Genomic DNA, 25,073 nt, shown 5'->3' with positions numbered 1-25,073 from the left:
GAGAGAGTTGTATCTGTTGTTTAATTTGGTCATTTCTGTGTTTATGTACGGAGCTTTGCTCACCCGTACATTTTTATTTTCACGAGTGAACCGTTGAGATTTAACTAAATCTCAATTAATTGAATCTCGAAGTTCAATTAGCAACTCGAACTAGTAAGTCATTATAGGCATTACCGCAAGGAGATGCTTTTACGAGAAAGAGGATTCATCTTATGAGGATATAAAAGTAAAAGAACCTTGATATTCCCAATTGGTTTTATAATGGAATCTCAATTTCTTCATATCTCTTCATCAACAGTTAAACGATAGCAACCCTATATTAGACTTTTTGCTACTTACAGCTCGTTTGGATGTATTTTTAAAATGCCTGAAAGCGTTTTTGGTGGAAGTATTTTTGGAACCAATTCTTAGTAAAAATGCAAGTAAATTTTGAAAAAACACTTAAAGTGCTTCCTGGAAGAAGCACATAACTGGTGCTTTTTGCAGAAAGCAGTTTAAGTGCTTTTGGAACCAAAAAAACATTCTCTAAAAGCATTTTCAATCAATTTGAAAGCACATCCAAACGAGGTCTTAATTTTTCACATACAAGCAATACTTGGGGAGGCGGGAATCGGACTAGAGACCTTGATTGCAGGCGTATGCTGTTGGGCAGATGTATCGACAAACTAATAGGTATACTGAAGAAACAAATGAATGAACAAATAATTCAGTGTATAAACAGTATAACCAATGTAGTTTTATTGTCAAAACCAAGACCTCTTCCTTTACATTTCTTTCATCCATATATTGAAACCTACTGCAGAAGCATGATCTGCAATATATATGGAAAAGAAAACACCAAATATTCTTCCTCAACGCTTCGAGTCTGGTCGTTTCTATAGCTTTATGCAAATCACGTTCGGAATTATTGAAATGGCAGACCGTCTTTATTCCTCTGAGACCTTGAAAAATGTATAGGACAAAATTATGTTATTGATACCGTCCATTCTTGGATCTGTTTCAAACTCGGGGTCGATATAAAAGAACACCTGCGAAAAAGTAACATGTCTTTCAGTACAGCAATTTTGCTTCTAAGCAATTAGTAATTTAAAGCACACTACTTACAGGCATGTCAATCTGCTCCCCCGGAAGAAGCCGCTGCTCCTCGAAGCAAAAGCACTGTATTTTATTGAAGTAAACTGCAGCCTGGGAAAAGAAACATTACGTTATCACTAACCAGAGCATAGTTAAGCAATACTTTACAGGAAAAATGAAATGAACAATTATCAGAACCCAAAAATTCTGATGTGTGCATGAAACTCCTAGAAACATGCTTCCAAGTTGTTAGATTAGAAAGGTTGTTTAAAAATGTAGCACCGAAACAATAGGCATGATTTTGGAACCGAGATAAAAGTGAACATATGTTTACATTAGACGACTCCTAAATCATATTGCACCAGCATCTTTGCCACAATCTTATACAAACTTATAACCAAGATGATGGGCTGCTAAGATGGGGTTTCTCGGGAATTAAACAAATATAGGTCATATTATGGCAAGCATTAACGACCCTGAAAAGAAATCCTGGAAAAGAGTCAAGAATCACCCTTGACCACATCCCAACATTCTTGGAAAACTGTCATAGGAAAACCATCTGGACCAGGAGATTTCTCACTAGCCCCTACCAGAATCAAGCGCAACCCAACTAATTTCTTCTTCATGATTTCATAAGCTGTATCTACGATGGAAACTGGCACAAACCAATGATCCCTTGCCTCGTCATAAGTGCTCTTGATTTCACGAGATGTTTCTCATGACTAGTCATTCTCCCCACACAAATATGCTTTCAATTCTGAGGCCATATCGATGCATTTAAGTCAAGGCATCTTTCAAATGTTTCGTTAGGCAGGCATTGATTTCATACAGTGATTCTATTTGTTCCTTCACTGTCCTCAGACCACTCTCTATGTCAAGAAATTACATCAATATAATAAACTGTATTTCAAAAGCCAAGAAAATGGAAACTTTCACGGCACTGTATAAACTGTATCTCAAGCTCATCCAACAGTGCATTTTGTGTTATCACCTGTCTCGGGTTACAAAGTGTTCCATGAGATCTAGATAATCAAGGTTTATTAAAACCCAATGAAATACATTGAGGCACAGTTCATACTATAGTCAAGAAATGGAATTTACAGACACGTGAATAAACACAACGAAAGATTATCGGGCAGTACCTTCATAGGGGTAACATTATAAGTTGAGACACCAACTATTGGAGTTGAACTTCGGTTTTCAGCAGTATAGAAAGCAAGTGCACTTTCTCCAGGCTTTACCCTTACCTTCCAGAAATAAAGCAAGAATGTTATGGTACAGCACCAAAATTGTAAAGAGAGCCTTTGCTTTGAAAAATATGTAGTTAAGAATAATAATGGATGTAGCAAACAAATAAATACATTGTGAAAGGAAAAACCTCTCTTTGTGTAGGAATAAACTTCCATTGCATTCCATCAGCCACATCAGCATTGAACTGCACCACTATCTCCCTGCAAGAGGATGTCATATGAGAATATAAACATTGTTAACTTCATTCAATATAAGTAAAAAATTACACATCTTGGAGAATAACATCATTCAGATTCCGCTGAATCTACTAATTAAACTCTGATTTACATCTCAAGAATACATCTCAAGAATAAGAGACAAAGGTTTCCATAATGTTTTCTGAAATCAAGTGAAACTCGTGTGTAATTGGGATAGGGGTAGGACCTAGAAAGCATTCATATATGAATACCATAGGCATGGAAAACATAAAAGTAAAATGAAAATTAAGGATTTAATGATTTCACAACCATAAGAAGAGACAAGCTCTGTTACTTTAGAAGCAGAATGCGGACCTATTTGTGACTGTGCCATCCTTAGCATGCCGAGCAATCTTCTGTTCAACACTCTAAATAAAGAAAAGGTGCAAATCATTGTTAAATCAAACAAATTCGGAATGAAAGAAACCAATATTACAGCCTGAAAATTCGAAAAGAATCAGACCTCACGGCGTTGGATAGTGCCTCCATACCCTGTAGCTTGGCAGAATCTTCTATAGAGAGGAACAGCTGCATAACTGGCTGCCACCATTGCAAAAACCAAACCCGTCAAGTAGTAAAGCATCTTGCGCGATTTTCGTTGCGTGGCAGCCAGAGAAGAATAGGGTCTCTGGATTCTTCTCAACAGAGATTGAGAAGCAAATGGTGAGAGCTGACAACCACACTTGTCAAACGAGCTTAACTCAAAGCGCCGCCACATATTCTTACTACCATGGCTGAAATGCCTCTGATATGCACTAATACTACTACCACCTCCATTAAAATTACAGCTGGGAATGCATCTGGATCATCATATCATTTCAACAACAAAAAATTAAAACTTCATACAAAGCACACATGGCATTCACAAAGTTATATTCTCTAACCGCAATTTTAAGCCGGGAAGTGATTTCCGCACACTTTTTTTTTCCGGCTTCTGCAAACCCCTGTTTAATCCTTGCCACTTGATTGAATAAGCCAATCGGGAATCACAAGACAGAAATAAACAGGGGCGTGCAGAAGGAGAAAAATGGAGTTCGGAAATCATGTCCTTTTAAGCAATGGAAATATTTACCTGGACTGGAGAGTGAAAAGGTGTGAGCTTGTGAGGTAAGTTGAGAGGGGAAGAGCTCTCTTACAAACCCCAGACCACGACATGGTTGAAGATAGCGGATTTCACTTGATCCTCAACACTCGGAGCATCTCTGCAACCAACACGGAGAGAGTAAGAAGATGCCTCTGCAAAACCCTAAATTTTGAAATTTGGGTTTTGCTTCAGCTCGCATCAAAAATGGGAACCGCAGATGAAAAGTTCATTAAAAAGGAATATTATTTACACGTGGCGACATATAAGTGGCTGTTTGAAAGAAAGATAATAGACTGCGTGACATCTGATCACTATTACAATTCACTTCCGAGTCGTTCCGACGCCGCACAACTCTTCCTTGTCCAACTTTCTCTCTGTTTCCCTGTGTCTATTGCTGCGCCGCCGCCGCCGCCACCGGCATCCCAGAGCACAGGTCGGCCCCTACTCCATCAACCTCCTCCTCCGTGCTATATTCGTAAGAATTCAACCCTAATTAACTTCTCTGTGTCTGTGTGTTAGAGACGAAGATGAGCAATCCAGCTCATGATTTTCATGAAGAAGAAGACGACCAGGGGGAGATATTTCTTGATGAAGATGACATAATCCGAGAATCCACTGTTGATGACGAAGGTCCTCACCCTCTACGTATATATCTATATCTATTTTTTTGTGTAAAGAGTAATATTTGAAATTTTTGTTAATTTCTTGTGGATTGCAGATCTTCCTGATGCAGATGATCAAAGTGTTGGTATGCTTACTTCACTAGAACCGATATCATCTCGGACGCTGATAATTCAATGTGTATGAAATGGGTTTTGTTCTGTTTTTCCTCTTGAGTTAATTACATTGATTTGGTATGGTATGTATGTTTTATGGTGGTTTCAGATGAGCCTGATGACGATGATTCCATGCACACGTTCACTGGCCATAACGGTAAGTGTTTCAGTTGCTGTGTTTCTTTGTGCATTTCACCTGCTACAGACATTATGTGTTATTAACAGTCAATTAAGTTGAAATAATCAATAGTAACTTGACTACCAAGTTATTACCTTGTACTTGCAAGAGTTATACATTTTGCCAATGATGAAGCGAGTGAAACTCAGCCGCGAAAGATGCAAATAGTTAGCATTAGGCAGAAATGTTTTATGTTTTTGCATCATTATTAACTTATGCTGGAGGAATTTCAGAATCTTATACTGAAGGGGTTTTCTTAAGGTTGTTATAGGCATCACTGAGATAAGATGCAAGGGTTAATGTTTACTTCACTCTCTAGCTGCATTGATTTTGAAACTGTAGATTATTCTGCCCCTCGACGGAGTTCTTGACAGTTGCTTTTTGTGTTAGGGTTAGGAAATGAAATCTATATGACCTGTTATTATTTATTTTATCTGCACATGGGTTGGTTAGGAAATAAAATCTGTATTAGCTTTGGCTTGAGCTTGATGCTTCGCCGCTTAGCTCGGGAAATTCTATTTCTTGGATTACTTGAAAGTTTAGGGTATCAACTACTTTCCTTTCCTTTCTGGGACAGGTGAGCTTTACACAGTTGTCTGCAGCCCAACAGATCCTACTTTGGTTGCAACCGGGGGTGGAGATGACAGAGGGTTTCTTTGGAGAATTGGAGTAGGAGATTATGCTTTTGAGCTTCAAGGTAGGTGTACGAGAGAATATCTGTATATTTTACATGCTCGTGTGCATTTGTCTGAACCCAATTTTATATTAGAAACCTAGCTTAAAAGTACCAAACTATGTACTCATTGGATTTTATGCCCACTTTGCTAGTTTAACTTCATCTACGCTACTCTGCAGGTCATAAGGATTCTGTTTCTAATTTATCATTTAGTACTGATGGGCTGTTGCTTGCATCCGGAAGCTTGGATGGAATTATTCAAATTTGGGATGTAGCGAACGGAGTTCTGAAAAAAACTCTCGAAGGTCCTGGAGGGGGCATTGAGGTAAAACTTTTAGGCTCTATTTCTTACTGTGATTGTACTTACTTTATTAGAAATTTAATATGGACTATGTGATTTCTCAGTGGGTCAGGTGGCATCCTAGGGGGCATCTGGTCCTGGCTGGTTCAGAGGACTGCACGGTCTGGATGTGGAATGCTGACAATGGTTCCTATCTTAATATGTTTTCAGGCCATGGTAGTAACGTGAGTTGTGGTGATTTTACCCCTGATGGTAACTATTCTTCATCTTTGTGCTTCAATCTGTCTGCTTCTCTCACTCCTTTCCTCTTTTTTTGTAAACTGTTATATCATGAATTTAATCTACTTAAACTGATTCAAAAAGCATTTTGATGTTTTTTTAACTGTCACCATTGATATATGTTTTCATGTCTTTTGCTGCTTGCTTAAGGTAAAACAATATGCACTGGTTCTGCTGATGCAACTTTGAGAATATGGAATCCAAAAAGTGGCGAAAACATTCATGTCATACAAGGTATCTGTTCAAGTTATCATATAACTTTCCTATGTTGTTCCTCTTACGAGTTAGTTGAGGTTTTGGAGCAAAAATCAGTATAGAAATAGGTAGTGTGAAACCTTGAATCCAAATGATCGTGAGTATTTATTTTTCCCCTCTATTTTTTGGAGCTACCGGTTGTTGTTGCAATGTTCCAAGTTCATTAAGAAGCTACCGGTTCGAAACCGTAATATGACAGAGCAGAGAACCCCCTAAACCAAACAATGATAAGAATGACGCTTTGATGTTTTGTTGCAATACATCCGAGAAGAATGACACTCTCATACAAGGTCTGAAATTTGGGCCAATATACACAATATATGGGCAGAAATTTGAGATTTTATGAGGTGTCAATACAGAAACTTGGGCTGAAGCTCTATCTTTTCATCCTTTCACCGAATTTGATTACCCATGATGAATTTCTTTTAAGGCTTATTATATTGAAACCCCACATATTGTTGAATACACCCCATATACTTAATATACCCCACATTTTCTTTTTTAATTAGAACTTATCTTAATACACCCCATTTACTTTCCTATAATACCCTCACACCCCACACTCTCACCATATACCTTACATTTTCTATGTACACCCCACACTCTTCAAATCTTAGGTGCAAATACATAAAGTCATCCAAAAGTACCTTCAGTGTAAAGTTGAAGCTCGTGTGATTTCGATTTTTTTTTAATTTTTCTATTGGAGTGGTGCCAACAATTGTTTGATTATTTGCATGTGTTTATCCCTTCATGTTTCTCTATCCCTTCCATGGAAAGAGGTGGAAGGCTGTGGGTATTCCGTACCAGTAGATGAGGAAGATGATTTTCGCAACAATGGATGAGGAAGATAAAAATGCAAAAAAATATGGCAGCTATAGAAGTGTAGAGCTTTATATAGAGTAGGAGCAATGACACTGGGTAATGGGGATTAAATAAATATTAGGGTTGATGATGATGATTCCTCTTCTTTTCCTTTAATTGAATCATGGGAATGGATTTAGTTATTGAATCATTGAATTAGAGGAAGAGATTAGGTTGTTACGCTGCTTTTAAAATAAAGGGATCTTTGTGATCTCATGTGGCTAAGGTTTATTAGGTGTGTGATTCTCATCATCAATCATATTTGTTTTTAATGGATATCATTCATAACACAGCTATATGCATGCCGATGTCGTTGAATCACTAAATCAATGAAAATACAAAGTCTTACCTTATGTAAAGTTTCCAAAACGTTGATTTCCTTGTGCACTGGGTACGACCTTTTTTAACGTGTTTGTAGTTTCATTAATTCTACAATGGAGGATGAGAGTCGTTTTGAGAGTTGAAGAAGATAAATAAACATGGGATATACATGTGAATAGTAATTTGGATTTTTATTTTTTTTAAACCTTATAAGGTTGAAATTGTCATTACATATTAGGTATGTAAGTCATTTAATATTAAATTTTAATGAGGGCTGTATTCAACATGTTGTGGAGTGCTAATAAAAAAAGTTCTATATTTCCAATTTCATTTAGTTTGTTCAGTTAACTTACCTAAAGTACATTTTCTATCATGGTGTGCATCTGTAATTCCTTATGTATCACGAGTTAATTCCTTGCATCTAATCCTGAGTTTTGAGCCTCAATGCATAAACTGTGCAGACCAAATCTGTCATGCTATACTAATGAGTTGTGCCATTTTATCTCGCTAAAAGTTGGTAACGTTAACAGGAAGTGAAAGACTGAACTGATGTTGTTTCTGATATCCAGCAATTTTGTCTATTTGAATTTGTTGCAGAAACGTTATTTGTTTGTCCTCATATTGGAAATTTTGACTTTTTTCTGTCTTTTAGGTCACCCATACCATACTGCTGGGTTAACATGTTTGGCAATAAACTCTGATTCAACTCTAGCTTATACTGGTTCTGAAGATGGCTCTATCCATATCGTCAACATAACTACTGGAAAGGTGTGATGTAGTTTTGTTACATTGCGATTGCTTATTGGTTAGTTTCTTGGTTTCGCTCTACGAGTTATCAGACTTTTAATAGAATTCCTTTTTCACAACAACAGGTTGTTAGTTCCCTAGCTTCACGTTCAGATTCTGTTGAATGCATCGGGCTTGCACCAAGGTACATTCAAGCCTTTCAGACATTCAAATTGAACTGTTTTAATTATGAATTTATGAAAGACTGCTGCAATTTTGGAGAAAATATTTATGAAACCGTGCTGCAAATATTTTTTATAGAGTTTTGTAAGGAAAAAAGAAAACAATGGTCTAGACTTCTAGTAGACCAGTCCAAACGCCACTACCACAAGACCAAGCAGACCAAAACAACAGCCTAAAACAAAACCACAACCAGGCTAGCAAATTACAATCTAAACAAAGCAACGGAATCAATATTCCAGTGAACTCATTAGAAACCAAAGCCCATAAGACTGATAGAAACTGAACTTTATCTCAAAGCTCCTCAATACTTGCATTGCTCCCCCATAATCCTCGAAGATCCTTTTATTTCTCTCCATTGAAACAACCCAATTCACAGCATGAAACATACAGCCAAACAATACTCTGGCTTTCTTCCCCTTCCACAAAGGAGAATGGGATTCACTGATGAGGGAAAAACAATTCTTTAGATACCCATCTCCCTAAACAACGTCAGCCATAAACTCAAAGTCACTGGACAACGAAGAAAGGTATGGTTGGTTGATTCAGAGGCAGATTAAATAAGGGGCACCATTGAGGCAGCAAGGTAAGATAGGGGCATATTGTCTGAACCCTGTCACATGTATTGACCTTGCTATGAGCTACCAACCAAGACAAAATTTGGACTTTTGATAGATTTCCATATCAGCCGAAAGGATGGGCAGATTGCTCCATTTCCATTTTGGGGATGTGATTGTAATAAGATCTGCACACAAAAAGGTTCCATTAGCGTCCAAAGACCATCTCCTTGAGTCCAGCCTAGAGTAGTGATGGTGACATTCCCACAGTGCTGCAATTTTGGATCGATAAAAAGCTATTACGTGTTGTGTCTTCTCACCACCATTGTTTCCTGTTCTTGTCTTAAACATGAAAGCATGTACGAGGAAACTATATGTATTGTATATATCTTTGCATTTGCAATCAATGTGATTCTAAATCATGTAGTATACTTTTACTATACTCATAAATTTAATTGGGTATGGCAGCTCTCCATGGGCTGCAACTGGAAGTATGGATAAGAAGCTTGTTATCTGGGATTTGCCTTCTTCGTCGGCCCGTGCTACATGTGAACATGAGGTCTGTTGGAGTTTCTTCTTGTACAATATATATATCTACCTATCCAGTACCAATATTCCGAGTTGTTTCGCGTGTTTACTTCCAGCCAGTGTTGGTGTTAATTTCAAATTGCTGTCTAATGAAAAACATCACACTTGTGGGCAGGATGGAGTGACATGCTTGACATGGCTTGGTCAATCAAATTACCTAGCAACAGGTTGCGGGGATGGAAAGGTTCGAGTCTGGGATAGCCGCTCTGGGGATTGTGTTAGAACCTTCAATGGCCACACCGAAACCATCCAGTCTCTTTCCGTTTCTGCCAACCAAGAGTTTCTTGTTTCAGTATCTACTGACGGAACTGCCCGAGTTTTTGAGATTGCAGAATATAAGTGAGCAATATAGCCTACATAGCTTTGTAACGAGTATGGTCTTACAGTTATGCAGTACATCGTGTTCAAAGATTCTTAGTTGAGATGAATGCCAATACATAGTATTTTGTGATAACATTTTTAACATTACTGTTTTCCTTATCTCTTAATTTTGTTCCCTAAAAGTTCCCCGAGGCTGCAACAGGAGAATTCTTCGGTCCAGACAGGGATGGCAATTTAGCCCGTTAAAACAACAGGAAAGTGGCAAGTACACAACTGCCAAAATATAAAACGAACAAAGATATAATCACCAATAATCGCCACACGAACATGTTCCATTCTTGAAATGATGGAACCGGTGCATATCACGAACGATGATCTCCCGTCTAGTTACAAGGGAAATGTACTTGGTTGCGTTATGGCAATCTCCGCAAACTCGTAAATTCTTCCGAATGTGTATGGTGGCACCAGGAGTAGTGTTCAAGAGCCCAAACGCAATAGCCAGCTTCTCACTGTGGCTATTGAGCAACTGCTCCTTAACATCAGCTTCCACATCATGAATTGAATTGGTGTCCGGCACATAACCAGCCGCCTTGATCTCATCTCCCAGTGTGTCCAGAAAAGTATAGATTCTTTTGGATTGGGGATGGCTTGTGCTTCCGGAATAGAAAGTGTGAACCTCGTTCTTCAAATCCACTAAACTGCAGCCTGGGGTTTTCTGGAGCCCTTTCTTCTCCATCATCGTTCGCACTTTGGCCACTTTGTCCCACAATGAAGCTGTTTGATATATGTTAGCAAGCAAAACATGATACCCGCCATCCGCAGGATTTAACTCAAATATCTTATCTGCTGCCTTTTCCCCCAACTCTATATTTTTATGAATTCTGCAAGCCCCCAACATGGCTCCGAAGACGGTGATACCAGGCTCCATAGGCATATTTTGAATAAAATCCCAAGCCTCATTTAGCCGGCCAGCTCGACCAAGGAGATCAACCATGGCCCCGTAGTGATCCATTGCAGGCTCCAAGCCATAATCTTCTTTCAGGCTTGCAAAGTATTGTAGACCCTCTTCCACTAAACCCGAGTGACTGCAAGCAGAGATCACACATAGGAACGTTATATCATTTGGCTTTATTGCTCCTTTTTTCATTTCATTGAACAGATTCACAGCAGCTTTTCCGAGCCCATTTGTTCCATATCCATCAATCATAGCGTTCCATGTCGTCACATGCCGCTCATCCATCATGTCAAAAAGTTTTCTCGCAGTGTGCACAGCTCCACATTTTGCATACATGTCAACAAGGGCAGTCATCACAAAAACGTTTTTGTCAAAACATTTTCTTATTACAAGTCCATGAATCCACTTAGCCTGTCGTGTAACTGATAGCTCCGCGATAGCAGGGATGACACTCACCATTGTAAATGAATCTGGTTTTATATTTTGCGAATGCATCTCGCAAAAGTGACTTAAAGCCTCGCTGACGCGCCCATTCTGCGCATAACCTAATATCATGGCATTCCATGAGACTGGGGTCTTACCCTGCAACTTGTTAAATATTTTTGCAGCAATGTCAACTCGCTTACACTTCGAATACATGGATATCAAAGAGTTCATGACCGAAACATCAGATCCGAGTTTCATCTGATCCAATAATTTATGCACGAACATTCCTCGCTCAAGATCTCCCAAATCAGCACAAGCATGCAAAGCTTCCATTATAGTAACATTTGTTGGTTCAAAGCCTTGATCCAACATCTTCTGGAAAACCTCCATTGCCTCCTTGGGGTCCTCATTTTGTACGTACCCGTCTATCATGGAATTCCAAGAAACAACAGTCTTGTGCTTCATCCTATTGAAAATCAACCGAGCAGTCCCCACCGATCCACATTTTGAATACATGTCTACAAGAGCAGTAGAAAGGTTTACATGCGATTCGAAACCAGCTCTTACAACATACGCATGAATTGATTTTCCAATTATCAAAGACCCAAAATCAGCAACAGCAGGCAAAAGGGTGACCAACGTGATCGGATCAGGCTTCTGACCTTCCTCCTGCATCCGTATAACCAACTCCATAGCTATCTTTGCCAACCCATTTTGGGCATAACCAGCAACAATGGTATTCCAAGAAACCAAGTCTCTCTCAGGCATTCTATCAAACATCTTATATGCCTCATCAACCTGCCTACATTTCGCATACAGATTCACAACCGCGGTCATCGCAAACAAATTTGAGGCAAACCCACTACTAATTAGATCCCCATGAATCTCTTTTCCCCTCCTAAGATCAGCATTGTCACCACAAACTTTCAACAAATATGTAAAATTATACACAACAGGTTTAACACCATCATACTTCATTCGACAAAAGAACGAAAAGGCGTCACCTAAAGACGAGTTCTTGGCATACCCTTTGAGCAGAGTGTGGTAAAAGACCTCGAGTTTGTCCTCAACGGTGTCGAAAACCCGAGCGGCCTCATTGGGGCAGCCATAGTTGCAGAACAAGCTGACAAGCTTAGTCTGGAACAAGTGCTCGTTGTAGAGACCGTTCTTGATGATGAGGGGGATGATTTGATTGAGTTCTTGCACGGAAGTGCAGAGCTCGAGGAGGATGGCTGCAGGGTGCTTGTAGACATGAGAAGGAATGTGGGTTCGTTGGGAAAGGGTGTGAAAGGTTTGTGATTTTGGGGTTGCGATTGGAGGGCGGAGTCGAGACGGAGTTGGTGGCGGTGGTGGTGGAAGTGGCGGCGTTATGGTGTTGGTTATGGGGTGTAGAGGTATGAAAGATAAGAGCTGTGAGCTCATCGTTTTCTGCCTCTCTACGTTTCATGAGACTGTAACGAGTTTATATATTTTGGATAAGATTAATGGAAGGTGATATAACTCAACAGAGGAAAGCTTGACTCTAATGATTGTTCCTCTCCAAAATTCTTTGTGAAAAATTAACGAATTTTCTTGTTTATGATCGAAATCTTTCATATTATGAATGGATAAAATAATTAAATTAAACTAAGATTGTTTGTTTTTAAAGTATTATTAAAAGAGGGGGAGGGTTCTAAAGTATTACAATAGAAAAGAGGAAGTTTTGAGCATGAAACACATGGATGCAATCCAAATACCCTATAAACTAAGATATTGAACCATAAACTTAAGATAATGTCCTTAATAAAAACAAATGTAGCTAATAAATAGATGATTGATAATGTTTTATCGTATCCGATGATTTTTTTATACAATTCGATAACTAAGCATCTCTTATTTTATTTATTTTTTAAGAGATAATCTTTACAACGTGATTTATAATATAAAAAATCTTGATGGACACAAAATTTCATAAATCGATAAGAAAGCATACGGAAGAGTCGAGTTAATTTCTAATTCATATTACAAAGGAAGTTTATGTTCACACCCAAATAATCTCTCTTCGCACCCAGCAGATTAATGAAATTGTCTTCAAATTATACCCATTGCATGGGACGACAATGTGCACTAATCTCCTTAAACCTAATCTCTTTAAACCCTTAAACACAACTTCGTCATCTCTCCTTGCACACATATGGGAAGGTTCGGTAGTACGCATCCGAACAGAAGTTTTGAAACTGTTTTTGGAAGATGTTCGGTATCTCCCTAACCGAACCATAACAGCTATGGTTTTCTCGTTCATAATTCGAAATTTTTCAATCTTTTCATCCCAAAAAAAGCATGGATTTGAATACGTTGTTTACTGACGTTTGCACCCTGTTGGAAGCACTTCAACTGAAATGCAACGTCCATCAATCAGTAGTTTACCAGCATCGTTCGTTTTATTTCTTCAACATCCCTCTCTCACACATAGATCATGTTGAGGACTCAACTTCTCGTACAGGACTTGGATTCAAACTGAAGTAAAAAAAAAAATATTACACACTTGGACAATTCACAAAAGAAAACAGTACTTCAGAGATGCAAATGTTTCTCATCGCATTCTGGCGCCACCACCACAACAACAACAACAAAGCCTTTTTCCCACTAATAAGTGGGGTCGGCTACATGAATCCTAGAACGACATTGCGCTAGGTTCTGTGTCACGTCTTCCGTTAGATCCAAGTACTTTATGTCATCCTAACATTACATGAACGAAAACTAAAGTACGGCAGCAGCACGATGTTAGAAACAAGCCTAGCAAGAACAATCCCTAAGAAAAAGCACATGACAGAAGAGAGGACAGAAAGAATGATACTTAGTTTTGAGTCTTTTGACTATGCAGAGAAGAGATATACGTTGCTAACCAACTTACTTGATGACCGAATATTGCAAAGGATCTAAAAACATAATCCACAAAACCTAGTTAATCCTTACTTATGACCCAATTTGACAAACACCTAGAGTAAAAGCAAGTACTTCCACCCTTAATAACCATGACTTGCAAAGCGATTAAAGATACAATTTGAGCAACGATCAAACTTGATGCATATATCATCTCATAACTTTACAAGGCAATTTAATCCACAAAACCTAGTTAATCTTTACTTATGACCCAATTTAACAAACACCTAGAGTAGCAAGTACTTCCACCCTTAATAACCATGACTTGCAAAGCGATTCAAGATACAATTTGCGCAACGATCAAACTTGATGCATATATCATCTCATAACTTTCCAAGGCAATTCACAAATACGATTTAATTAGACCACGGATTCTCTCATCCCAGCTTCCTCTTGATTGGATGAACAATCCAATTGAAAAGTAAAAACAACTAGAGCGATTATTCACCGGAGAAAAAAACACTCTAGATAGCAATTAAGCATTATGTTAAAATCACCACATTAACTGTATAACTTGAGGATTACAAAACTCAAAATAGCACAAGCCAACAACTAGAAGCACGAATTAAAACCATATATCATCATGTAAAGATCAAAAGTAGATTGACTCGCGAAAATTGCTACCAGAAATCCAAACCGAACAAGTAAATATGATAACGAAGAGTAGTGCACCGCAGTAGTAGGATTAAATTTTGTTGAAGGCAACAATGTCGCAGCTCTGGATATACTCGTTGCGGGGCTCAACGGTAAGCTGCTCTTCGATGAGGTCATCGACGGAAACAAGGTCATCGACAATGGTGAGCATGATCTGCAACTTTTTGATGCCGTAACCAACGGAAACCAATTTCGATGCGCCCCAGAAGAGACCCTCCATCTCGACACTCCGAACAGCCTCCTCGAGCTTCTTCATGTCAGTCTCATCGTCCCAAGGCTTGACATCCAAAAGAACGGAGGATTTTCCACTCTCCTTCTTCTTGGTAGACGCCTTTTTGGCTGCCGCCAACTCCGCCTCGGCCTTCTTGTCCTCCTCAGTCTCGTCGCCAAAGAGGTCCAAATCGTCATCGTCATCGCCTCCAGCGGCGGCAGCGGGAGCGGGAGCAGCAGCCCCAGCCTTGCCGCTGCTGACTCTCACTCCGGCAGCCTTGCCGGGGAAGGTGGAAGCGAGTTGGGACGAAACGGCGTCGTACCACTTGCTCACATTGGCATAAGAACCGGCGGGCTTCTCCAACACGGCGGCGTACACCTTGATGTCATCCAAAGTCAGCTTGTCTCTGAGATTGGGATCAGCAGTGAATTCTTAACCAAAAATAAAGTAAAATCCATTGAAATATACAGAAAAATAAAGAAGAAGAAGAAGAAATTGTTACCCGGAGATGTAAGATTTGCCGGCAAGGAACTCGTCGAGGGCTTTGAGACCGGCATCGGTGTAGAGATCTGAGAAGGTGATGGCCATGGCGATTCGCAAGAGAGAGAGCTAAGAGAGGCGGCCAACGAGTGAGAGTGGTAGGGCGAGAGAGAGATTTGTTCGGAATCAGGACAGCTGCCTATTTATATTATATTTGGGCTGGGAAAAAACCCTAGCTGAGTAAGAGTATCTGTTGGATAATATTCCTTCTTCTTTTGGGTCTCTACTTCCAACCTCTGGCCCGCCCCTTTTTCCCGAGCATCTCTGATCGGATCTTACCTCTTTTTTTTTTTTTTTTTTTTTTTTTAGGTTAGATTAGTCACAAACGAGATTCAAACACAAGTCTTTTTCATTGTGGTAAAGGGCTATTTGGTAGACTAGTTGTTAGATTAGCTAACGGCGGAATTTGAATCCAAACCGTCATCCAAGATCTCAATTTCTTTCTACCACTGTGGTAAAGAGTCATTTACGATCTAATCATACCATTTAGTTTTTAATTAAAAAGGGAAATGATGTATGTGGTTTAACAAATCTATTTAGAGACAATTTGAAGTTGATTATTAATCTATTTAGTGCTTTTTCACAAAGTTGAAAAAAAAAGCCACGAGAAATTAATTCTAGGCTTGGGTGATTGGGTGCTGTCGGCAAACTGCAGAATAGCTCTCCCGCTTGTATTCAGTCGGTTTGTTTCGTTCCTTGAGGTACAAGGAACGCCGGTGCTTGTTTCTGCAGTTTATAAACACACTTCAGTCTAATTAATTAGTAGATTGCTTTGGTGGTTATAATTTTTTTTAACCCACTATCTATCATATTTAAGTATGTTGTCAATGTATAATCACCATGTAGTTGATGTGATAAATATTTGATTTTAATCATTTCACCAATTATATTACAAAAGTCTCAATTTAGCTAACTTCTCTCAAAATTAATGAAATTAGGTAAAGTACAACCTATAGGATTTAAATATTAGGAAAACTAAAAAGTTCAAAAAAAATTTTAATTAATAAAAAATGACAAATAAAAATATAATAAATAATATCAAAAAAAATAAAAATATAACTTTTCGTTAAAAATAAACAGTATCAGAATATTTTTTTTAAATTCACTTAAATCTTTATACTGAAAAAAAAAAAAAAAGTCGTCAGCAGTATCTAGACAGTGCAGTGCTTCAGCCGCGCCGCCGTTTCCACCGTCCTCTGCTCTGCTCTGCTCTCTAACAGTAAGTCCTCTTTCTTCTTCCTCTCAAACTTTTAGGTCCTTGTACTTCTCGATTTCTCTTCTTCTTGCTATTTAATATCCCTTTTTGTAAATTGTAATTTAGGGTTTTAGGAATTATGGACTCAGTTACTCTCCTAAATTCTAATTTAGGGTTCAATTAACGTCTAATTGCTGAGATGTGGCTTTATGAATTATCGAGTGGGGAGTGCAATTATGGACGTTGTGTTGTATACTTGTATGTACTTAAGCCTTCCACATGAGAGGGTTCCGGAAAACCCAGAATTGTCTCAAACCCAATCTTGTGAACTTTTTATGTTGTTTGTGACTATTGAGGGATTTGATCAAAGAAGCTGTTAGAAACCCTATTTTAGAATTCTTAATTTGGTTATCTATGTGTAAAGTATCATGGGAATAATAATTGGTATGTAAATGTACTGAGCAGGAGATACTCAAGCCTCTTTGTATGTCGTCCGAATTCCTATTCTATCTTTTTAAGTGAGGTTTGACTGCTATACAATGCAGTTTAAGTTTCCTTGTATGATGTTGATATGGTTTTCTGTTCTTGAACTTCCCTCTCAGTTTCGGAATTAAGAGAGAGATGTTTCGGAGCCGAGTGGTAGGGTTGTTTTTGAAGAACAATGGCAAGGCTCTGTACAATCTCAGAGGAACGACACCGTCTAGGTTTCTGAATGAGGAGTCCTTTAGATTACTCTCAACGGGAGTCACAAGGAAATGCTTGGATGGCTTTCGGTCTTTGCCCAATGTTCCTTTCTCTCCTTGTTTCGTTTTCCTTAAATTCATTTTCTGAGAGTAAATGATTGAGAATTGGGAAGTTATTGCACGGTAAATTTTATGAATTTAACCGTGAGCTGTTGATGGATTGATTTAGAGATTAGTTTTGCGTGTTGGAGGATAGAGTCCCACATCAGAAATGCAACCAAAGAGGAATTATTGTGATTGGAATTATTAATCTTGAAATCGGCAAGTATTAAATACAAAATGGGTGTTGTGTGTCTTTGTTTTCTGGGTTAAGGGTGTTTCGTATGGATGGTCGATCCGTGCATGAAAATAATAGAATGTTTATATTGCTAAACAAGTGCTTTATAGTTGGAGTAGATGATTATAGCCTCAATAAGGTAAAAAAAGAAATTGGTACTACCTAATGAATCTGGAGTGCCTACATATATGTTCATTTGGTAGAAAATTCGTGCAAGAAAATTCGTAGGAATGTTTATGATGCCTGGGATTAATGACCCTTGATTGCTGTCTTTTAGGGTATTAGTGAATTCAAATAGGGGTGCTGTGTATACTATATTAAACAGAGCATTTGAGAAAAGAGAAAGAGGGAGAGAGGGAGGGGGGGGGGGGGGGTGGGGAACCTAAAATATAATAGGCATTGAGAGTGCCCCAAGTATATTCAAGTTAGAGTCAAGGAAGTTGGTCGTACAATATCATTGAAGTCCATTGCTTTTAATCTTTATTTTCTATGGTTTTGATTTCACGGTTTTGAAGTACTCTGTTTTGCACGATCAATGCATGCATTAATATACCAAAATGAAAAGGTTTTCTTATGCCAATTTCAGGGTAACTATGTACCATCTATAAGGAATATGTCCACTGTGGCTTCTGTAGGCATTCAAAATAAGGAGGGATGGAAGCTTCTTGTAAATGGAGGACCTCATGCTCAGAAAATGGTTGGCATTTGGCTTTTTGGCTCGCCTGCATGGGTTTTTAGTAAGGTGATACTTGGCGGTATTACACAACTTACACGATCTGGTCTTTCTATGACTGATTGGAAATTTACTGGGGGGGGCTACTGCCTCTCTCAGATGAGGACTGGCTGCTTGAATTTGAGAAGTACAAGCAGTCCCCTGAGTATAAGCGGGTAGTGCAAACTGAAAATAAAACTGCACATTTTTGAAGCACTACTTTTAGTTGCTGTTCAAACTTTTAAGCCTTTTATAGCTCGTAGCTCATAGTGATCTATCTCTAAGCGTCAAAGCACATTAAAAGCCTTCGAGAATTACCAAAGTTGGCTCAGATGCAATCATTTCCTTGCTGACGTGAAAACATAGTATATATGCTTTTAAGGACTATATTACTGATGATAATATTAATGTTCATGTGTTTCTCTAGATTTTTGTATTTTGCGTTTACCCAGATTTGAAGGATTGACTGACTACATAATTGATGCTGTTGCTTTGAAAGATAGTTGAAGTTTTTTCAGACCCTTATGATGTTACCTGGTTCTTGACTGCAGTGTAAATCGAGGTATGGGTACTGAAGATTTCAAATTTATATATTGGATGGAATATGCACATCGTATGTGGGGAAGGGCTCTGGGTATTATGTTTGCATTGCCATTCTCATATTTTCTTCGTAAGGGGTATATTACCTTACAGCTTGGAGTGAGACTTTCTGCTCTTTTTGCCCTTGGTGCTGGGCAGGGTTTAATTGGCTGGTGGATGGTTAAAAGTGGATTAGAGGTTAGGTATGTTTTTTATTTTATTTTAGTTGTGTGATGGTGGTTTGGATTGAATTGTAGTTAAATGATGGATCTTTGAATGAATTCTGTCTCTCACAGGAGCCACCAACTGAGTATGCTCAGCCAAGAGTAAGTCCTTACCGTCTTGCAGCTTATCTTACTTCAGCCTTTGCTATATACTGTGGCCTTTTATGGACTGTTCTTTCTGTCGTCATGCCTGAACCACCTGCTGAATCGCCAGCTTGGGTTCGTGGGGCAGCAAAGGTGAAGCGACTTGTCCTCCCTGTAAGCTTAATTGTTGGAGTAACAGCTGTGTCAGGAGCATTTGTTGCCGGGAATGATGCTGTATGTAATTTTGTTCGTATTCTTGCATTTCACAGTGAACTAAATGGATGATTGTGGCTTTTTCATAGTAGGAGATTACACACACTCACATACATACATATATAATATGTATATGATATATATATATATACACACACACACACATATATATTCTTTTATGTGCAGGGGCATGCCTATAATACCTTGCGTAGGCCATCAGCGTCCCTTCTTAAATCACTGCCTCAAGTTGCAAAGACAATCTAGACGACTTTGCAGTACAATTTTGTGACAGTTGGACATTTTTTCGGGACAAACAGTATCTCTTCGGTTCTTGTGTTGTACGTAAATCACCCCTTTACAGAGGGATTGTTTTGCAAATGTGCAGAAATGGTTCTTCTGTTTGTAGTTGGAAATAATACTCAGTATAAGTGAGTGATCCGTCGTCGTTTTGTAGCAGCATAGACGCCTTTGGGCAACACAACACAGTGGTATCTCCACAGGAACTGTAAGCTTGCTTTTCTTGGTTTACAGTATACCTTAATTACATGCAATTATGCAAATGCAATTTGGTCCAGAATGTACTTAGATGTAGTTTCAAGAAAAATTATTGGAATTAACTGATGATGTGGCGCGACTTTGGCCCGCTAAATTTATTCCATTTGGTTCGTCACACTATAAGTTAACAGAGAACATAAAAAGTAAACTAATGGATGTATGTAATTGGTAGAAAAATCAATGTTTGAGATTGAAAATGATACGAACAAAACTTCGGATATTAAAAACTGCAAATTGGAAAACTTCATGCCAATAGAAATGGTGAAATGGGTCGGTTTGAAAATAAATGAATTGCTAGTTATAGAATATTACCCTCGTTAACCCGCGCCACTTGTCACGTTTATATTGCATCAGATCCGTCAACTTCCACAACCACAAGCTACAATCAATTCAAGAAACCCCATTACAAAAATGCAAATTTGATGCAATAAAAACTACTATAAAATTACTATTCCAACACTTTAATCAAAATTGAATAAAAATAAAAGTCACTGACAATTCAGTAATTACATGAATACGAATTTTACTGTTTTTTACATGAATCTCACGTTCATGTAATAATAACAGCCCTATTAAAAAAAATCAAATTTAAATTTAAAAAATTGGCAACTACAGTTGTAGTGATTGGGGCTGGGGATTTGGTGGGTATATAATATATTTGGGGGCGATGAGAAGTGGGGATGAACGAATGGGGGAGGGTGGGTAGGGGAGGGTAGGAGAGGGGAGGGAAAGGTGGGGGGAGGTGGCTTGGGCTTCCATATTGTTTTTCTTTAAATTTTACGGTTAAAATGATTTTTAAATTTAGACATCCGTTGGAACCATGGCGCCACCGGTGGCGGTTCGGTGGTTCGAGGTTGTTTGGTACAGTGTGAAAGAACGTGGGAAGATGGATAAGAGAGAGAAGCATGGATCAGTTTGTGCTCTGCTCTCATTTTCTTTTCCCTTTTTTTCATTTTTTGTTTTTCTTGTTGTCATGCCTACTTATGAGTTAAAATTTTCTCCGACACAATCGATATTTCTTGAAAATCGACATATATTGTTTATAATTTTTATCAAAAACAACTGATATTGGTGTCACTATTCGACATAATCATTGATATTTTCATAAATTTTTTATCGATTTCCACCGATACTAATATTTTAAATCTTAATAATACATCGTATTTTTAAATTTTATTTTATATTTTTAAATAAATATTTAACAGTTAAAATACAACTATAAAGGATACTCCGAATTACGGTAAAAAATTACGCAAGCACACATAATCTTCATACCCAAAAACAAAACCAAAGAATAAAAAATACTCATAAGAGTCCAAATTTCCAATTTATCTCCCCAGCAGCGACAGTGCAGTGCTTCCGCCGCTCCACGGATCCAGGCGCCGCGTTTCCACCCTTCTCTCCTCTCCTCTCCTCTCCTGTGCTCTCTAACTGTAAGTTCTCGTCCTCCTCGACCTCCTTCTTCTACTTCTTCAGATTTCAATACTCCACCGAACCGCTGACCTCACCACCCCCTACTTCTCTTCATCTAATTTCAATTTTATTTTTCTGAATCTAAATTTCGGGATTTAGGAATTAGGGATTCAGTTAATTTTCTAAATTAATCGGATTAATGGATTCAATTGTTGTCTTATTTCTGTGCTGTGGCTTTGTGATTATCAAGTGGACCTTTTGTTTTCAATTGATCTTTGTATGATTTATTATTTTGAATGGACATTGTGTTGTTGTACTTGATTATATAGTTGAAGATGTAGAAATACACAGAGAGTTTTTGAATCTGGGTTGGGGCACTGTGAAATGCTTGGAAAATGTTGGATTTCTTCTGGATTTATGCGTTTCAGTTGACCTGGTTTCATTTTAACCTGCACAGCTCAGTTCAATCTAATGGATCCTTTTAGCCCCTTATCTCTTCTCCTTAATAAAACCCGCTCGTCGTAGAATTTTCGTTCTTTTTAGTGGCCAATGGGTTTGATCGCCCGTAGAAAATGTAGACCTAAATGGGAGAACGAAAGAACCCCGAAGATAATTCTTTGGATTTTCAATTTAGAGCTTTTCAGGAGTTTTCAGACCAAACTAGGATTTGTCTTCAACTTCAGCTTCGGGAAAGTTTCACTTTGGAATATGATCTGCCCTTCCAAACTCTTTTTTGTCAACGTCCTTCCGATCTTCTTCAGGTTCTTAAGATTCTGCGTTTCTATTTTTTATTTTTTTTGTTTTTGTTTTTAGGGGTTTGAGGATTTTGATTTTGGAACCTAAAGTTGGTTTTCTCGACATTTTTCTTGCTTTTTTCATTGACTAAGCACATTAAGTTTGTGTAGATATCTGACTCTGTATTGTTTCACTCTTAACAATTTTATTAGATATGTTTTAGAATCTGCAACTAAATTGTATTGGGTCCCGAATTGCTTCAACTGCCAGGCAGTTTAGGCCTTCAGTTTCCACCCTTGATTACCCTATCTATTATTTAAGGAAATTCATGTTTTTATAGTAAAACTTGCTAAGTAGATAAGAAAACAAAGAGTCTTAACCAATAAAGGAAAAAACAAAGAGTCCAATCAGTTATTAAACATAGCATTACAATATATTAGAGTTGGGAATTAACATATGGCGGCAATACAGAAGTAAACCAAAGCACTAAAGTATATGTATTGCCCATTTTGCTGGGGTTTGTGTCCTTGGCTGTAAACGAATACATTTCTCAGTGCAATGGCTGTTGATTCATTGATGTTTCTTTTTATACAAAAATTGGTCACCGAACAATAAAAGAATCCCTTGGGTTTGAATCCATGCATATATTATGGAACTAGCAGAAGTGGCTGTTTCTATAATATTTGGGAAATGCCATAAAAAATGAAGAGGGCTCTGTTGAAATTTTGACTAACAAGTAGTTGATCGCCTAGCTTCACTTTCTTGGAACTTGGAAGCCCTTGTACAGTAAAGGTTTTTATGTTTTTTATGTATGCTATGTTGTTTGTTGCTGAACTGTTGCTTTCGTCTTATAAACCACTTTTTCCTCCTGCAGATTACATCAACATATCTAAGCATTGATTTGTGATACTAGTGAAGTTGCTGCTTTCCTCTTCTGAACCACTTTTATAGAAATGTGAGCTGTTAAAAGTCAGCTCACTTAAAGATAGGAGACATAATAGCTACAGTTGATAACATTGACAAGGTTGACTCTTCTAAAGAAAATATGAAAAGCTTCTGAAGGCAATTTTGGCAATGTTAAGTACTTGTTAATGTCAGAAAAGGTGAGGTATGGGGACGATGAAATTTCCAAAGCGTTATTTAGTCGTCATATTGACCTTCATCTGCACATCTGTTTGCTATATAGAACGTGTCGGGTTTTCAATTGCATACACTTTTGCTGCTGATGCTGTTGGGGTGAATCAAGCAAGTAAAGGCACAATTCTTTCTACATTCTATTATGGATATGCTTGTTCACAGGTGCCTGGAGGCTGGGCAGCCCAGAAAATTGGAGGAAGGAAGGTCCTTCTCCTTTCCTTTGTATTATGGTCAGCAACTTGTGCATTGGTTCCTTTGGACCCCAATCGAGTCTTTGTCATGGTGGTTGCTCGGTTGCTTGTTGGTGTTGCACAAGGGTTTATATTCCCCTCAATTCACACAGTTTTAGCACAGTGGGTTCCACCGCATGAAAGATCCAGATCGGTTTCTCTTACGACTTCTGGTATGTATCTAGGTGCAGCTGCAGGAATGCTTTTTCTTCCAAGCCTTGTAAAGTATAGAGGTCCGCAGGCTGTCTTTCTTGTCGAGGCAGCACTAGGTGCCATGTGGTCTTTGCTTTGGTTCAAGTATGCCAGTGACCCACCTCGCTCAGAACATCCAAAAGCCACAGCTGCTGGTTTTGGGGAATCAGTGTTGCCAATCAACGGAAGTGAAAAGCTGAAACTAGAGAATGGAGGAAGTTCCATCAGAAGTGCGAAAATCCCATGGAAGAAAATTTTACTCAGTTTGCCAGTTTGGGCAATCGTGGTTAATAATTTCACATTCCACTACGCTTTATATGTGTTAATGAACTGGCTGCCGACATACTTTGAATTGGGGCTCCAGCTTAGCCTTCAGGAAATGGGTTCTTCTAAGATGTTGCCGTATCTCAACATGTTTATTTTCTCAAATATAGGTGGGGTGGTTGCTGATCACTTGGTCACAAAGAGAATCTTGTCTGTGACCAGAACGCGGAAGCTCTTGAACACCATAGGGTTCATAGTTGCTTCTCTTGCACTGATAGCAATTCCCATTTTCAGAACATCTGGTGGAGCTGTCCTCTGCTCTTCTGTGGCTCTGGGTTTCTTGGCGCTTGGGAGAGCTGGTTTCGCGGTGAATCACATGGATATTGCCCCGAGATATGCAGGCATTGTGATGGGAGTTTCTAACACTGCTGGTACGTTAGCTGGCATTATTGGAGTTGATCTGACCGGCAAACTTCTTGAAGCCGCTAGAAGTGTTGATTCGAGTCTTTCAAGTCCAGAGAGCTGGAGATTGGTGTTCTTCATCCCGGGTTTGCTCTGCATTTTTAGTTCGTTAGTATTTTTGCTGTTCTCAACTGGGGAGAGAATTTTTGACTGACGAGGTAGGGTTTTTTCCATGCATACCTCCTGCTCGTAGCTCATCGATAGATGTGCACGCGGATTCTTGATATATAATTGTTCGTAGTTCGGTGATCATTCCTGACAAGGTACTGTAGCATATGATTGTTGCCTTGGGACAGCGTATGAACTTAAGATAAAAGATTGGTAGCAAAGCGATAGCTGGTCATATTGGAGATAGATTACTATGAGTTCAACTGTTAAGCTCACTGATTGCTTCCACCATATGAAGGAAGGTTAGGTGAAATTAATAACCCATATACAAGATGAAGTGGTCAGTCTACTCTGGGGTCGAGTACATGTCTTCAAATTTTTACATTCTCTGTTTTTTCAATGTATTTGTTCAATTTGATTTCATCTCCATACCACCACCATGTATTTGTTCAAATTTTATAAATTTGGAGTGCAGGATGACTTTTTGAAGTGCCGGGTGGTGTTTTAATTCCAAAATC

General features: G+C 38.6%; 6 protein-coding genes across 7 annotated transcripts; 3 read left to right on the top strand and 3 right to left on the bottom strand.

Annotated features, from left to right (window-relative positions):
• Positions 1–655: 655 nt before the first annotated feature.
• On the bottom strand, positions 656–3,775 carry LOC103420506 (cytochrome c oxidase assembly protein COX11, mitochondrial-like). Of its 2 annotated transcripts, none has more exons than XM_029105154.2 (7): positions 3,634–3,775; positions 3,025–3,361; positions 2,877–2,929; positions 2,436–2,525; positions 2,217–2,316; positions 1,105–1,185; positions 656–1,028 (listed from the first exon to the last, which is right to left on the bottom strand). In XM_029105154.2, the coding sequence occupies exons 1-7, from the start codon at positions 3,714–3,716 to the stop codon at positions 927–929; spliced, it is 846 nt and encodes a 281-aa protein (XP_028960987.1). In that variant the 5' UTR covers positions 3,717–3,775; the 3' UTR covers positions 656–926. The 2 variants fall into 2 exon arrangements, with proteins under 2 accessions (XP_028960987.1, XP_028960988.1); XM_029105155.2 differs by having other exon boundaries at positions 2,217–2,321; positions 2,453–2,525.
• On the top strand, positions 3,715–9,859 carry LOC103420504 (uncharacterized). Its single transcript, XM_008358564.4, has 12 exons — positions 3,715–4,078; positions 4,165–4,275; positions 4,364–4,393; positions 4,531–4,578; positions 5,177–5,296; positions 5,455–5,600; positions 5,681–5,828; positions 6,006–6,089; positions 7,945–8,060; positions 8,165–8,223; positions 9,284–9,374; positions 9,519–9,859. The coding sequence occupies exons 1-12, from the start codon at positions 3,715–3,717 to the stop codon at positions 9,744–9,746; spliced, it is 1,545 nt and encodes a 514-aa protein (XP_008356786.2). The 3' UTR covers positions 9,747–9,859.
• Positions 9,805–12,527, bottom strand: LOC103420503 (pentatricopeptide repeat-containing protein At1g11290, chloroplastic). Its single transcript, XM_008358563.4, has one exon. It carries the CDS (start codon positions 12,525–12,527, stop codon positions 10,029–10,031), a length of 2,499 nt encoding a protein of 832 aa, XP_008356785.2. The 3' UTR covers positions 9,805–10,028.
• Positions 12,528–14,496: 1,969 nt separating this feature from the next.
• LOC103438571 (elongation factor 1-beta 2-like) lies at positions 14,497–15,618 on the bottom strand. Its single transcript, XM_008377104.4, has 2 exons — positions 15,395–15,618; positions 14,497–15,298 (listed from the first exon to the last, which is right to left on the bottom strand). The coding sequence occupies exons 1-2, from the start codon at positions 15,478–15,480 to the stop codon at positions 14,713–14,715; spliced, it is 672 nt and encodes a 223-aa protein (XP_008375326.2). The 5' UTR covers positions 15,481–15,618; the 3' UTR covers positions 14,497–14,712.
• A 944-nt stretch (positions 15,619–16,562) lies between these two features.
• Positions 16,563–20,036, top strand: LOC103438572 (heme A synthase COX15-like). Its single transcript, XM_070825166.1, has 5 exons — positions 16,563–16,651; positions 18,234–18,535; positions 18,911–19,136; positions 19,235–19,480; positions 19,646–20,036. The coding sequence occupies exons 2-5, from the start codon at positions 18,261–18,263 to the stop codon at positions 19,721–19,723; spliced, it is 825 nt and encodes a 274-aa protein (XP_070681267.1). The 5' UTR covers positions 16,563–16,651; positions 18,234–18,260; the 3' UTR covers positions 19,724–20,036.
• A 1,228-nt stretch (positions 20,037–21,264) lies between these two features.
• Positions 21,265–25,044, top strand: LOC103420508 (probable anion transporter 5). The gene is made up of 2 exons (XM_008358569.4): positions 21,265–21,447; positions 23,037–25,044. Exon 2 carries the CDS (start codon positions 23,273–23,275, stop codon positions 24,599–24,601), a length of 1,329 nt encoding a protein of 442 aa, XP_008356791.2. The 5' UTR covers positions 21,265–21,447; positions 23,037–23,272; the 3' UTR covers positions 24,602–25,044.
• The last annotated feature ends 29 nt before the right edge of the window (positions 25,045–25,073 follow it).

The sequence above is a fragment of the Malus domestica genome, chromosome 07 (genome assembly GCF_042453785.1).
Source record: "Malus domestica chromosome 07, GDT2T_hap1".
Classification (NCBI taxonomy): Eukaryota; Viridiplantae; Streptophyta; class Magnoliopsida; order Rosales; family Rosaceae; genus Malus; species Malus domestica.
This window is presented reverse-complemented; position numbering and strand designations above follow the sequence as displayed.